General features: G+C 40.7%; 1 protein-coding gene across 6 annotated transcripts in view; it reads right to left on the bottom strand.

Annotated features, from left to right (window-relative positions):
• Nucleotides 1-363: 363 nt before the first annotated feature.
• The window catches only part of si:dkey-237h12.3 (teneurin-3), a 159,170-nt gene continuing 143,374 nt past the window's right edge, over nucleotides 364-16,159 (bottom strand). For all 6 annotated transcript variants that reach the window (XM_031303728.2, XM_036000996.1, XM_036001001.1 and 3 more), the window contains 8 exons: nucleotides 14,713-14,867; nucleotides 9,789-10,666; nucleotides 8,423-8,598; nucleotides 7,735-7,970; nucleotides 6,667-6,963; nucleotides 3,540-5,151; nucleotides 2,897-3,027; nucleotides 364-2,386 (listed from right to left, as the gene is read on the bottom strand). In XM_031303728.2, the coding sequence (XP_031159588.1) occupies nucleotides 1,634-2,386; nucleotides 2,897-3,027; nucleotides 3,540-5,151; nucleotides 6,667-6,963; nucleotides 7,735-7,970; nucleotides 8,423-8,598; nucleotides 9,789-10,666; nucleotides 14,713-14,867 (4,238 nt within the window). In that variant the 3' untranslated portion in view covers nucleotides 364-1,633. The remainder of the gene's footprint in view (nucleotides 2,387-2,896; nucleotides 3,028-3,539; nucleotides 5,152-6,666; nucleotides 6,964-7,734; nucleotides 7,971-8,422; nucleotides 8,599-9,788; nucleotides 10,667-14,712; nucleotides 14,868-16,159) is intronic.

The following is a 16,159-nucleotide window of genomic DNA, read 5'->3' as shown; positions in this document are numbered from 1 at the left end:
AACTTTCTATTTCAAGTAAGTTGCATTTAAAATATCTTCAGCTACAATATACACACTTCAGTTCAGAGCAGCTTTAACCAGCTGACTTCAAATTAACGCATTTGGCTTCTTTGACTTTGTAGCTCAGAAGAAGCATTTGTTATTATTTTGTATTAATAATCAATGTAATTTTTTTTTCTTTTTTTTGAATACTGAGGCCTTGCATACATAACTATTTGGAAAGTCTTTAAGCATTGTTGATATCCAAATTAGTGTCTAAGTAACCCGCCAGCTAATACATTTTCTCACATCTCATATTGTAAAACTGAACAGTTGATTAGTGATATAACAAAAAGGCAATTCTTAAAAGAACAACACACCAAAAAGAACCCCAATATCATTTTAATCCTTGAGTGCATTTAACATTCAAATAAAGTATAACTACTGAAAACATGGATGTGATCTATATTTGGATCCACTGTAACCTTGTTTATGTGAGATGGGTTCATGAAATATTTGTGTTGATGAAATATTCATTGGACAGGAAGCCAGGTCAAAAGGCATTATGCCCAATAAACATTAAATTTAGTGGAAATAATAGTTGACGGCATGTTATAGATACATCACCACTTGTAAATACTTGTCACTACATGCACATGTTTCTGTTAATTACTTAAACAGAGCACTGTGAAGAAGCCCCACATAGCCATATTAGGAGTAACATAACTTTAAAAAAAAGCTTGTCTGACAAAAAAAAAAAAAAAAAAAAAAAAAATAATCAGCTGGACTTTATTTGTCATGTATAAACACAACATAAATTACTGTTAATATGACTAATACATACATTGATTCGGTTTATAAAAAGAAAACGCCATAAAACTCTTGCATAATTTACAAAACATGGTGTCCCTGTGCTATTCAAGACACATTTGTGCCCCCCCAACAGAGTTCTTCATACCTTTTGCTGTACTTTTTTTCACAATGAATATTGGGTATTTAAACATGGAAACTGTTTCTTTTTTCTGTTTAAAAGCATCTCAAAGAGAATAAGACATTTCGATGTTTTTTGATGTTTACAGTGCTAAATCTGGTATATATAGTGGTTGTTAGGTGAGGCTATCTCTAACATCAGAAGTCTCTGATTTTAAAAACAAACATTTGCTCAAGGGCACCGCTTGCTCTAGGAGTGTGAACTCTCGAGCCCCGTACTTCTAGAGAAGTGCAGATATGCATAATGTAAACATTTCCTTTGCTCCTATTATACTTTCTGTTGAACCAGACTTTTCTTGATGAAAAAACAAAACAAAACATAAAACACCTAAATCAGCTCACTGTTTCCCGAAAGACACCACTATTCCTCTGCTTCAGAGTCCAGAGTCTAAAAGGCTTGTGCAACAGAGGAACTGACCTGTAATTGCCATGTTAAGGCTTTGTGTAGTTATACATTTACTCTGTAGTCCCTAGGTCACAATGCACAGCATTGCTTTTGACCCCTTGTATTTTTTTTTCTGTTCTTTCTTTTGTTGTTTTTTACAAAAACACACGACACTCGGGTTACATAGCAGCAACCTTTGATTCAGTTGCTTTTCATTTTGTCCACTTGTATGTCTCTACCAAAACCAAGTCTCTTTGGCAGAAGATGCACCTCGTATTGTTACCTTTTCCCAATTTCACTTTGCCGAAGAAAGTGGATGTTATTAGTGCTGTCTGATAATTCTGGGTACTGCTCAATGGAGAGCACATAGTACCCATCATACCCCAAAACTTTCCCACTACTCAGAAGCTGCCTCTTCTCCCCCTCTGTCCAAGGACGGACTCCTTCCTCGCCATCTCGCACTCGCTGCTGTTCTCTTGCCCACGCACCCGCAAGGGCGCGCTGACGGGCGAGCTCAACAACCCGCGCTTTCTCCTCGTCCACTGTGGATCCATAGCGAATATGAAGAGCTAGAGCACCGGCACGAATCTCCACATCTGCGAAACGGCGAGTCCGACTATCCATGACTGTGGTGGACTGGGAAACCGTCACATTGACACCATTCTCCAGAGTCTTGTGTCCACTAGTGAGGTGCAACGCAGCAAGGTCGGCGTCTGGGAGGCCTGGCTTGACAAAGTAGTGTGTGTCCCGTCCTTCTATAGTGAAGTGGATGTCTTCCAAATAGAAAGCGTTGTTGAGGATCGTTGCGACCTTGATGCAGTCCTCACTGGCCACGTTGAGCGTATGAGTGTGAACGCTTCCCTTGTAGATAGCGAACATAACGGCTCTTCCGATGGGAGACATTGCCGCCGAGAACCACAGCCAAGACTTTTCACCTCTACGACCTCGGCTGAGATGGACCTCTGGCAGCCGCTCGAATGACAAGAGAGAATGAGCTTGTCTGGTTACTTCCTGCTGGACCCCAGAGATAGACTGTAGGGAAAGTGCAGTGAAACGTTAACGCCTGAACATGGCAGAACTTGACTCTGCAGGCCATTTAGAACCCGCTACGGCTCTGCTTCAGAGAGTTTCTCATCCTCCTCTAAGATAATGGCCTTTTTTAAGCTGTGTTCTCAAGCCAAAAGTAGATAAATCCCCGACGACAATTTTACAGCTTTTTGTGTTAACCAAAGAAGCCTAGCATGAATAGCCTCAATCGATTCAAAGTTAAACAGTGTTAAAATGTGTTCTACTGGAAACTTACACATCAATACAGCGGAAAGTACAATTTTACTTATTATGCGTATTATTATGCAAATATGACCCAATTAAAATTTATATTCTATGAAATGCATAGCAATACAATTAAGAGATGGCAGCTTAAAAAAAAAACAATGAACATTTTTTTGTCTGTCCGATCCCCTACACTTTCAAAAGCATATTGTCTGAAGAAGTTGTTTATTTTATGTACCACATGCATCGAAAGCTATACATTTTACTCACCGGCAGATCATCCCAGAGCTGACTCTTCCTCAGTTCATAGGATGGCATGCTTAAATCAAACTTTGGGACCGGAAACCCAGGAATGGTGTTGTGAAGATGAAAGCCAAAGGTTACAAGCCAGCTGTTCACATCTGCGCAATAAAAATAAATTAAGGCTTTTAGGTACTGCATCATAAATGTTTATCGGAAAAAATATTTAAACTTTTATACTGTATATTGAGAAAAAAAAGGTTTTAAACACAATTTCTTGAACACTGAGCATTTAAGTGACTAGTTTCATACTTGTCACTTAAATGCTTCAAAAATGTAACACTGCTAAGTTATGCTAATTATTATATAAATTAATATATAATACACACACACACATATATATTATTAGTGCAGCTACTAATAACCCAAAATTTGTTGATTGGCAACCTTTTTTGGAAACTGGTAAGTTTCTATCTTTCACATCTGTTTTGTTTGAAATTATAAACTGAATATATTTGGGCTAATGATCAGTTAAAAATAATGAATATGCTATTATAATGGACATTGTATAGATACAATGATTCATGGAGAGCCTCATCTGTAGAAAAATAAATGATGAAAATAACCATTTGTTGCAGCTCTAATAATCACTATTAATAGCAATAAATCTTACCTGCAACATATTCTCTCACTTCATGGACTTTGCTGATGGGGTTATTATTTCTGAACATGTATAAATTAAAAGGAGCTGGCTCTTTGCCAACTTGTTGCCAAGTAGAGACATCTGGGATAGTCCACCTTCCAGACATTATATCATAATCCTGCTCCCCGAAGTGCAGTAGTTTGGTCAGGGGTTCATACAGTCCTCCGTGAAACCCGAGCACAAGCTGGAAGTCTGGGTTTGAGTCAAAGTACACCTCGCCATATGCTGTGTACTGGAGCTGTTTGACCAGGAGGCCATTGCTGGTGAAGACAGCCTGAGGTGTGCCGGTGTTATCACAGGCAATGTAGAACTCCTCCCCGCTGCTGATCTCCATAGCAAACAGATGGCCTTGGAGGTCATAGTAGAGTGAGGTGATCTCCGAACTGGAGTGGTTGTACACATGTGTAATCCTAGCCGGGTAGCTCAGGTCTGCGTAGAAGTATTGCAGGTGCTGGCCCAAGCTTGTCTTGGTGGACACTCTGCGTCCGAGTCCATCATAGCGATACTGAATGGTCCATCCGTTGCTCTTGCTGTAGACCCGCACCAAGAGACCTTTGGAGTTGTACTCAAAGATTTCTGCTCCCCTTTGACGGAGGAAACCGTCTTCATCCATTCTGTATTGGATATCCCCAAGGCGGGTGATACGGTCTCTCAAGTCATAGCGCAGAGGTAGAAGTCTTGCACTGTTTCCTGCATTCAGCAGGTGCAGATTTCCATTAAGGTCATACGTATAGCGCCACATCACTTTCTCGTTCAGGTACACAGTCTGGAGCTGGCCATCCACATCATACTCATAGCTGTACTTGGTGGTGTTAGCAAAGGGGCCAATCTTGATCTCTCGTTTGGTGACTCGCCCCACATCGTCATACTGGAAAGTTATCCAGTACATAAGTGAGCGGAATATCTCATACTGGATCTCCTTGATGCGTCCATGGGCATCAAAGTGCTTGGTGTAGGTCATGACGGCAGTGGATATGATCTGATTGATATCATAGTAGATCACCCCAAACTTCCCAAACTGTTCAACCTTTCCTGAGATGTCATCAAACTGGTATAGATCGATGGGTAGTGGTGTTTCGTTGATGACGCCTTGCACGCTGGTGACACGCAGGCTGCTGTCATAGGTGTAGTCAAAGCGTGCATTGACCATGCCATCCTCACTGAAGCGGAATATCTGCCGGTCCACCAGTGGACCCACTTGGCGATAACGGATGGAGCAGATGAATCCTTCATTCTGCAGGTTGACCGTCTTCAGCACTCCTGCCGTCTCGTCGTAGGTGAAGCTGACCCTTGTGCTGTCATACAGGATCTCTGACAGTTTGTTCTGCCGCCGGTACCTGTACAGGATCCTACGGCCTGTGCCGAGATGTGCTACTCTCAGTAGGAGGCCGTCTTCGCTGTAGTCCACAGCCACTGAGGCGTTGCTCTCTGGGGGGTGATAAAGGTTCCTGTAGTAGCCCACTGAACGGATGGTTTGCATCGTGTAGCGGGCGACGCTTGGCATCGTGACAGCAGAAAGCCGGTCCAGAGAGTCAAAATCAAATATGTACTGCCGTTGACTGTGGAGCAGGAGAACCATGGACTAAAGGGAAAAGAGCAAAATAGCAGGTTTTTTCTTGAGTTGCATGTATGCATAATATATGTGTAATGCCAGGCAATGTGAGTGCAGGCAAAGTGAGCAAAACATTTCATGTTTGAGAAAAAGAGAATCAGGGTATATGAAAAATGCACTAGGCAGCATCAACTATCACTGTTGTGATAGAGCAGCCACCAATTATGCTGCCCATTGTCTAAAATGTTAATGCAGAATGTACAGCTTTGGTTTCAAAGTTATCACAAGTACTTGATATATTGATGTTAAATACAACATAACACAAGTATGCAACATAAGAAATGTTTACTTTTATCTCCTACTATACGCAGAGGCTAGTTTAATTAATTTACAATATATGCAGTTTGGAGTGTGGTCTGTCTTCTAAAGGTTTACCACCCTTTCTGTTAAAATGTCATGCCCAGTCATCCGTTATGACATAGAGGTTCCCTGTGCTCCCTGAGCTCTCTGTGTTCCTTATTTCAGAGTGTTGACATGGCCTCTCCAGGTCACGCAATAAAAGGATGCAGCCAGGCTGAGGAAATCTCTACTTGTATTTTCATACGGAGCATCTCACTGCAGTCTTAAATACACTCTACCAAACAACTAAACAACTAAAACTAACAGCAGAATGCAAGGATCAGTTTAGTAGATTCCTGTAATTTTCATTTTTGCGTAGTATATTATGTGTGCCATAATGCAGGATTTCAAATAATTGTGTTGTGTTCTCTTTGTATTTACTGTAGTCTCTACACTAGTCTTTCAATTTGTACTAACATTAGGTGTGGATGTCCAGTCTTCATAGGTTTCAGCTATTTCATATTTAGTTATTTTTATTTTTTATCTGTACAGGACCTTGAACAATATTAAACATACGTGTTACCATTTGATGTATTGTACCAGAATTAGCTTAAAGCTAATTGTCATCTGCAGTCCCTTAGCAGGTCAAACTGAAAACATACATACAGTGATAGAACAGCACTAAACAAACAGCACAGGACACAGATACAAAATGAAATGCAGCAGTACATAACACAGTCAGCCTTCAGGTCTGTCCCCAGCTTTACACACAGTGATTTAAAGGGTATACTGTTCTATTGCACATGCATTGTATACTGCTGCCAGAGGTGAGAATGCTGTCATTCAGTGCTACCTACCACACATTTTCTCGGACAAGATATATGTTACTAAAAGAGAGATGGTAATCATCAGCTCTACAGGCTGAGGTATAGCTCGTGGATGCGACCCCTCTGATCATTTTTATATCTAAAGCTTGTAAATTATGCTCATAAATCTGCAGTTAGTGTAGAATGATTACTGTGTTTGCTAGGTACCTCTGTAAGAAGCAGAATAATGTACATGGAGCTGGTGATTATTGCAAAATAGGCCTCCTCAGAGTGACCTCTGCTACATGTCAGGGTCTTTATTCACCGTGTAGCGATAATGACTAGCCTGCTGTACAGTATATCATATATGTTACTTCCTCCGGTCATGTTATTTTCTCACCTGCTCCAGGTAGGTGTAACTCCATATCTTCCCATCAGCAAACACCCTGGAAACCAGGCGGCCTTGGCTATCATACTCAAGTCTCTCAGTGGTGGGACCTCTCTGCAGGACACTGATTTGCCCACTGCTAGTGCGGCTCACATTAACTGGCAGTAGCTTACTGCTGGGCACCCAGAGCACTGGGTGGCCTGCTGTGTCGTATATAATCTTTAAGAGGAACTTCCTGTGGTCATCATAAATCTTCTCTGTCCTCAGGGTGCGATCGTAATCAACAGAAAGAATGTTCCGTCCGTTCACCTGTGGGAAAGATTTGATTTAATAACGTGTTAGACAAAAAGAAAACTACACCTACTACTAGTGATAATAAGATATGACTAACAGATCAAACTTATTTATTATATTTAGGAATGATACAACCAATTGATTGATGTAATTGATTACACAATAGTGCAATATTAAAAAGAAATTCTTCTTTGTCTGGAGGGCTCTTAAAACTGTATTCACATCATTTTCACTACAGTTGTCACAGAGATTCACACCTCCCTCACAAGGCTCATTTAACTGAGAGACGCTCTGGCGATTATTCAGGTGCACTTAAATCACATCCTTCTAAATTTAGAGGAGACAAAAATTACTCAGAAGCAAAGTAACCACCCAAGTTAAGTTCATGAAGTACCATTTATCATAAATCTGAGTGTCATATTCTAAGAAAGAAGAGGAGAAGAGGTGGACTTATGTACAGTACTGGAATATTGATAACCCTCTATATTAGGAACTAAATGTTAATTTGACTCATAAATTCCAATGGAAAGATGGAATTGCAGAAATGTTTTTATAATGTTATAATAAGGACAGTGAGATAACCATTAAATAAAATAACACCTGCATTATTTTAGACAGTTTAATCTAATTTGTTGTGCAACTGACCCTAATAGTGTCACTGCCATACTCTGCCATAATCTACAACTGAGGTAAGCAAAACCACAGGACATAGCCACTTCTGTATTCATGGCACGCTGATCATTTGCATGTGCTACAAGGAAGAAAAAAAAAGAAAATCAAACATACCCTAAGCTTGCGTCCAAACACGATAACTTTCCCTCTGGCTTGTTCTTTGCGGAAGCGCCACTCAACCAAGTTTTGCCCACTCTCCCCTGGCAAGCTCATGTTGCGTCTGGCTACAGTTGGGTTGGCAGCGCCTGCCAGAATGTGGGGCTCTGTCTGGTAGTGGGTGTCCATCCCGTTGGCATAGGTAATCCTCAGCGAGTTGTCAAAGCCCACTTGATAGCTGCTTCTACATTGGTCTATTGATAGTTAACAAAACATGAACAAAAAAATGCAGCTTAGATTAAAGGAATAAGTAAGTACACACTGGAATAAATGACATTCTCCAAAGGTTGTTAGTGGTTGCACTTAATTATGCTTTAAGTACTAAGTATTTCATATTTGACCATTTTCAGATGCAAAGAATGAACATGAATGATGCTGAAATAACTGGACCATCTGGGTTGGGCAGAGAGTAGAAACCATTTATTTTTTATATTTATTAGATACAAGGTTGACGTGTCACCCTGACACCCCAAACCCACACACTGAGAGAGTAATCATTTACACTGTCATCTGTCAGACCCTCAAAGCTGTAATGATACATGACTTAAGCTTACTCAACAATTGGCCCGGCGACCCTTGAAACAATGAAAAATAACCGCTTACAAAATAGCTGCCTGAGTCAGGAAGATGAGTTCCGTGGCCTTACCCTGAGCCAGAGTGTAGAAGGCACGAATGGTTGAGGTATTAGTGGTGATGCTGATTTCCTCATCTGTCACAGAGCTTTCAATGTCCACCGTCAAAGCACTGTATATGTCTGTGTACAAGTTATTCACCATTCCAGTGGGGAACGTCACATTCAGAAGCCGTCCTTCACTGTCATAGCTGTTGGACAAACAGGACAGAAAATGACAAAGCGTTGACATGTATGATGGTTGCATTCAATTATCAGCTCTTTCATACTTGTTGAGTAAGACCAATGACTGTGACATTTTCCTGTTTTTTTATATGCACAATTTTCAGAGCTTAAGTGAAGGGGCGTCTGTATGAACCCAAGGCGCAATCCAAATAGTTGATATGTGATAACCACACATCTCATCAGCTATCAGTTTTGTATATAACACTTATAATGAATTCAATTATTTGGATGATTGATGTGTCATTATAATCTCAACTGAATGCTTTGCTTTTTTAGTTATAGTGGGGATATCATTCATGGCATAATGTGACATGACAGCTAATTACAAAGGGAAAAGAATGTACTGAGAGGCCATGCAACCGAATTAAAGTGTTGTTATGATAGAGAGTCCAGGTGGCGTATTGTAGTGAAATATAATGATGGATGGTCATTTTGTTCAACTCTACTTTTTAAATGTGTGCATGTTAAAACAACGTCCTATTGTAGCCAACACTGCTGTGGCTCCTTCTCTGCTAACTGCAACATTGTTGCACACATGATGCACGTGGTTTAGTCAAGTGAAAAAAAATAAAATAAGAAAAAGTAGTAGTTATTATAGTCCAATTAGGCTATTTAACAGATCTGAGGCAAATTTTATAATTAGTTTTCAATTAAATGCGCACCCTAAAGCAGTTTGCAGGTAAGGACGGTTACCAATTATAGTACAACTTGTACTGAGCTGTGAGACAGGAAAGAACACACAAAGGGTTAGACACATGAGAGTACACATGCAACAGTAGCAAGCATTTTGTCTTTGTACCAGATACATTTTAAATTAAAAAAGGAAAACAAGTATCAGTGTCAAACTCAACTCAGTAGTAGGTAGTAGTAAGTGACAAGCTCAAACTAAAGTTTAATAAATCCTTCAACTGCAAGCTGTTAATACTGCCTCCTCATCCATGAGCAGCAGGACATTTCTTTTTGCCAGAATGCATAGTGCATTTATTTTACATAATTTGTATTAGTATGCTCTCAGTAGGAGGTTTGTTTTAATTTGTACCATGGGCAGGTTCCAGGTGCAGAAGGCCTACATGAATTGCAATCTAAATCAGTCTGACTTTTGCTAGTGGTGTTAAGATTTCCACAGAATGTTCTTACCAATCTCTTTAATACTTACTCGTAGAAAGTTGTCCAGCCAATCTCTGATGTCTTTGTAGCCAGCAGGCCATTGTTACCATGGTAAGTAAGAAGCACTAGCTCCTGGCCCTGTGCTGTGAGTGTTTTCAGTCCGCCGTTGGTGCCCATGGTAAGCCAGATCACCTGGTTGTCAGGGGCGACGATACGCACTGGTATGCGGTTAGGATCTCTACGGATTCTCAGAGTGTTGCCACTGCTGTCAGTAACAGCTGTGATGTCATTCTCTGTGCTGTAGCTGAACGTATATTTCAAGTCACCAGTGAGCAGGCTTGCAGTGTGTTGGTGGGTACCATTGCTGTCAAATACATACAGCTCCTGGGCATCAGGCGAAGCCACCTCGTATGTATTGGCACTGGAAGTTGGCCCATTTCTAGAGATGGCCCGGATGCGGATGTTGCCCAGGTCTGCCACGTAGAGTGTTCCATCTGGAGCTGCCACTAAAGAAGATGGAGCATTGAGCCTCGCATCTTTGGCATAGCCGTCCCCTGTCTGATAACAGTCACAGTTGGCATCATTTTTGCAATCACAGTCGGAGGGAGACCCGGCCAAATGTGTTAGCTCTCCATCCACAGAAACCTTTCGGATCCTACTCATCTTTCTCTCATCTGTCTCTGCTATGTAGATGGCCCCATGGTAAGATATGGCGATGGAAACGGCAGATTCTATTGGGGTTAACTGGGCCCTTTGACCACCCGCCACACCACGCTCCAGTCCAGCCAATGGGCAGTGAAGAGGTCGGCCAGCTGCAATGCTCACTTGACCGTTCTCTGTGATGCGCAGCACAATATTGTTGTCCAAGACATACAGCGAGTTGTCCATGGGGCTAACTGCTAGGTCCGTGGGCCACTCCAGAATCACCTGAAATGCAGGACATCATTATCTCAAATGTCACATTTGAAATGAAAGGTAATGGCTGCTTACTCAAAATAATCATCACCCATAATTCATTCAAAGGAAATATCCATTTTCATAGTCTTTTTTTTTATCCAATAAAATGCAGCAGTGACTCAAGTATAAGCCCAGTTCATATGCACATTAACAATATAGCACATTCCAAATCTGCATGGTGGGAGTGGCCAAAATCAAGCATAAAAAACACAACAAAAATAAATAAATAAAAAGTGATGTAATGTATAAAAGAACACAATTAAATAAATCTGCATTATAGTCATGGCTCAACAGATGTACTGTACATTGCTGGGATAAAGCCTGACATCAAGCGTGTCTCTCACATGCCCGATGCCCATCACCTTCCGCTATCCATTTTGCAAGGGCACCGTTGATGCATCTAGGGGTTTGTGCCATCCAGGAGAGTTGTGATTGGTTTTAAAAAATCCAAACAAGCAAGAGCTTTTTTCCCCTATCCCAGAATAGATAAGTGGTGTAGCCAGACCATACAGTACTCCACAGCACTTTGGAGTATGGTCTGGTAATGTAAGACTATGAATAGGCTGATATACAGAATGACTTAAGATGTGAATAGGCTATAAACAGACAAAGTCCTGCTCTTTAAAGCTAATTTCTGCTTCACGGGCCTCATACAGACAATTCATTCCCTCATAGAAGATTAAGTTTATTAATATCTGGCTAATTATTAACACATTGGCTGGTGCAGGAATTAAAGTCGCCATTTTAGTTGCAGGACAGTCTCTCTTTACATTATGCTAGTTTGACTTAGAATATATAATTTCAATTGGCCTGGAGGAAAAAATAAATAGCACATATTTTACCTTTGGGGTATTAGATTAGTGCTTATCATCTTGTGCAAGCGCTGCTGATACATGAATTTAAAGGATAATTCTGGCCACAGTGACTGTTGAGATAAACATCCATTATACTGAGAGGGGAGCAGCTCATTAAGTGATCAATTAAGTATATCAAATTAAATCCAAATTAAAATATTCCACACATAAGAAATAATATTAGTATTAACCACATCTTGGAAAAATAACAAGTAGATATTGCAATCCAAAGCTTTAACCCTGGCCAACTATTACAATCGGCTTGTCAGAAATGTGTCAGTGAATAAAAAAGCTTATTTGTAACAGCACAAATGATTGGCCTGGCCTTTAAATAAATTACTGTCATTAAAACTGTCAAAACGCTCCTGAATTGTGCTTTTCCACAGGGTGATTAATAGTAAAACACACTGCCTTTAAGGCTGCCACTAGTTAAACTGCGCTGAGCCAATTCTCTAGCTGGGATGCCTGAGGATCATACTTGCCTGCCAAAAACATGACTTGGTTAATTAGCAAAAATTGACAAGCTTAATCCTTTGTCTTCATGTTCTCTTATGATCCTTCCCCTTAATGTTCACCCACACACATGTACACACACAAACACAGATTGCTTTCTCTTCTGTTTACATTAAAAATGCCCTTATGCTGCCAACAACTCAGTTTAATTTTCTCACAGCTCTTATTTGTGTTAATGCATTTCTATTATTATTTAAATTCTCAAAAGGACACATGAATATTCGTGATACCTGCTGTCGGGGTCATTTAGTTTTGACTGTTGCAGTCCTTCCTATCTACTGTTGAAGTGTTTTGTTGGAAATTTTGTTTGTACTCACTTTCTTTTTGTAAGCTGATCTGCATAGAACTTCAGAAATCTAATTAAATTGTTAATTGGTTAGATAAAAAACAAACACAAAAAAACCCCCCAAAAAACACTGTTATGGTGCACCAGCCAGTCTCATGGCAGTTCGTGAAATGGTCACATTATTGAATCTATTGATTTGTGTACTGAACACGTTAATGACATTATTTTCGTGTGGTGAGCACGAATTTTAAAGTAATGTATTTCAATGGGAAGCATATTTCGTGATCACAGAACGATTATGATAGAGAGTAGTATTGATAAGGCGAAAATCTGCGCAGGGAGGTTGGTTGGAGTGGTGGATGGGTCAAACAACACAGGACTTTCACCCCGGAGACCGGGGATCGCGTCCCACGTGTTGCAGTTCCTTTCCGTGTTATTCTCTTCCTAACCACAACCGTCCCGTTGTTGTCGGCGTGTCCTGCGTGTGACGGTTCCTTTCCCTGTTCTTTTTTTCCTAACCACAACCTTTCCCCGTTCTTCTTTTCCTAACCACAACCATCCCGTTGTCCCCGTTGTGGCCGGCGTGTAACATTTCATGTCCCCGTTGTTGCCTCCCCCAGAGCAGCCCAGCGTCATGGCAGTTCATGAAATGGTCATGTTCGAAAATTGTGACCTGTACACGAATCAATAAATCAAAATAACGTGACCATTTCACGAACTGGTGTGAGACCGGGTTGGGTGCACACATGTAAGAGGTGGGAGAACCTGATCCTGCAGCAATTTCATTCTCAACAGCCAATACACTTAATAATTCACTTTCAGCAGAAACAGGACATTGAGGACACCGTGAATGCATCTATTTTCATATGATAAAAGCTTTTTTCGGTTTTTATTTTTCTTCATTATTCATCCTAAGTCAGATCTTAAAACTCTAAAGGAGTGAAATGAGGATGGATATTAATGTTTAAGCGCAGAGCGCTGCACCTCTACTTTTGAAGAAGGGCCATATTGTAATGCTATAACCTATTGTGTAGGGTCAGAGCGCTGCTTTTATGTCACCTCGTTCACAGGGAGTTAGTAAATTTTGTGGGACAAAGCCGGCCGTCTTCAGCTGCTGTTGCAGAAAAGGTTTTATGTGCGGCAAGCTGCTTCATTACCGTGTATAGTGTAAGTGTCCTCAATCCTGATTATTTCTAGTGGAGCACTAAACACTAATTCAGCTCCAGCCACATCAAAACAAGCCCCCCAAAGTGAGTAATTAGACCTACATATCATCTGCCGTGACCTGAAAACTCATCTCCGCAATAAACACTTCATCTCTCCACTTCCTGCCTAAACCACATCCTCCTCCTAGGACATATTTTCCTCCTGTAGTTTCAGAGAAAAAGCTCTGCTCTTGTCGAGTTGAGAGCAAATAAAAAAAAAAAAAAATCTTTTTTTTCTTCTTTTTTTTTTTCTTCACCGAGCACTTTATAGTGTTCTAGCAATTGGAGATTATTCCACTAATGTCCCTGTATGTTTCTCTGGATAAGATCTGTCAGTTAGATGCCTATTTTATATTTAACATGTATTAAACCAGGAACTCCTCAAAGAGATTCAAATTATATTTTTTACAGTGTCCTGGCCAAGAGAGGCAGAAATAACAATGCCACAAGCTAACGACATGCAACAGAAAATATCTCACTAAATCAGAATTGAACAGAAATGGGATTATAAAATCATAAATAAAATTGCCAATAAGAATCATTTAAAAGATAACATCCTTGAAACAAAGTGAAGAGGCACTTTAAAATCGGCCTACGGGTAACCTAACCATCTGAGCATCAATATAAGTAAGAAAGAATGATATAATGCTATCAAACAATAAATGAATTACACCACAAGATCCAGATTGTAATTCCTCCCAGAATTGTAGTTTGTAGATCTCCCAAATAGCAGACAGAAAAGGGGGAATACAGTTTCTGCAGCAATGATTTAAATTCCTGGAAAGAGACTTGCAATTTTAAATGTAATTGGAGAAGGTTCCTGTCAGAGAGAGCAGCATGCAAAACAGCTTTTCTACCTAGTTTGGGAACTGTTAATAATAATATATGATGAGCTAAAAAAAAAAAAAAAAAAGGCCCCTGCATGTCCTTCTCTCACTCGAAAACCGGTTGCCTATAAGATTATCATTCATCATTCATGCATATGTAATATATATATATATATATGCAGTTATATAACACTGCAAACAGTGATGACTCATGTGTGAGAAAACTGAAAGAGGGTTAGAGGGGTGGGGGCACAGGGTGGCGCTGTGACATGCTCTGTGTGAGCATACAGGCAGAGTTAACAACTGTCTGGCACATTTGTGTATAAGCCACCTGATTGATGTCCATGCTGTTGTCACAGGTCAGAGGGCGAGCCGATGTCAGGTCGTTGGAACCAAGGAAAGTGGAAATGATGCCGTTCTGGTCCACCTTCCGGATTGTGGTGCCATCAACAAAATATATCAGGCCATTCTTGCCCACGGCGATGCCTGTTGACATCAGGTAAGAGGAGGCAAAAAGGAGAAAAGAAGAGAGAGGGAAAAAAACAACTGTGATAACAGGAAAACACGGCAGATATGCGGCATCTCTGCTTGCACGACTGAGTGGACGGAACACGATGGATACATGTGTCAAGCTTGCCTTCCCATTATTCAGGTCACTGCAAAAAGCACAGCCATCAATAATTCAAGGGCTGCTTTTCTGGTATTAAATAATTTCTCAGGCAGAAGTGGGAAAGGCTGTATTCATACGGTATATATGCACTTGCCACGTCTTGCAACCCTCCTCTCTAAAAAAGGACCTCCGGACCGTGGGTGTCAATGAGTGGTGCGTTTGGAAGGTTTTTTGACATTGGCAATCATCAACAATCTGCACACCATTTGAAGAATGAATGAGTGAGGGAACGGAAATGACAGCTTTGGCCAATTTTAGATGAAAAGGGGTGAAAGACAGGCAGTTGCCATGGTGACAACTGTAGACTAAATTGACTCAGTGATTGAGTGTCAGCTCAGAGTTGTAAGTTGCAGCCGAGCCAGTGTGGAGTTGCAATAATCATTTGTCCCAAACTGGGAAAATGCATTAGCGAGCCACGCCAGCCTCCACATTGCTCTCCTCACACCGTGCTGCTTAATAGAGACCAGCGCCTATGGGAATTCAATCATACTGTACCTGCACACATGCAGGGAGACTATTTTCATTTTCCACTTTGGCTTTAACACTGTTTTGGGTTTGATTCTAAAAACTAAGAGCCACTGATCTCAGGAGCATATTTGTCGAGCGGAAGACTGTTGTATAGTTTCTGGAGGATTTAAAATGTTTTAAATACGCTTTGACTTCAGTTTTACCCCCAGAGTGTGATTTCTTTTTTAATGAAGTCTTTAAAAGCTTCTATGGAAGGTGAGTGGTTTGGTTTGACCTGTGGCTAGGTCTGCACAAGATTGCTTTCTACTAAAACATTTATGAGTTGAGGGAGCCCATGGGAGCAGGCTATTTGACAGTCTGAGATTCTCAGACAGATGAAAAGTGTCACATTTGAGCAGAGTTCACCAAATGTCTGAGAGGAGAAAAAAAAATGGAGCCATCTGCTGTTTCTTCTCTGGTCTCGGCTTCCACCCACTCCATCATTAGAGTTGCTCCCTCAGATTGCCTTCACTCAAGCCTTTATCAACCAGCTGAAGCTGAGCTATTGCAGTTGGCATTCAGAGCGGGCAACAACTAACGCAAAAACAATTAATCTCAGCCTTTTGATCCAGAAGAATTTATGGAAAAGTGAGCCATCCAA

This window comes from Sander lucioperca, chromosome 1 (genome assembly GCF_008315115.2).
Source record: "Sander lucioperca isolate FBNREF2018 chromosome 1, SLUC_FBN_1.2, whole genome shotgun sequence".
NCBI classification, from domain to species: domain Eukaryota; kingdom Metazoa; phylum Chordata; class Actinopteri; order Perciformes; family Percidae; genus Sander; species Sander lucioperca.
The sequence above is the reverse complement of the archived record's forward strand: the minus strand, read 5'-3'. Positions and strand labels throughout refer to the sequence as shown.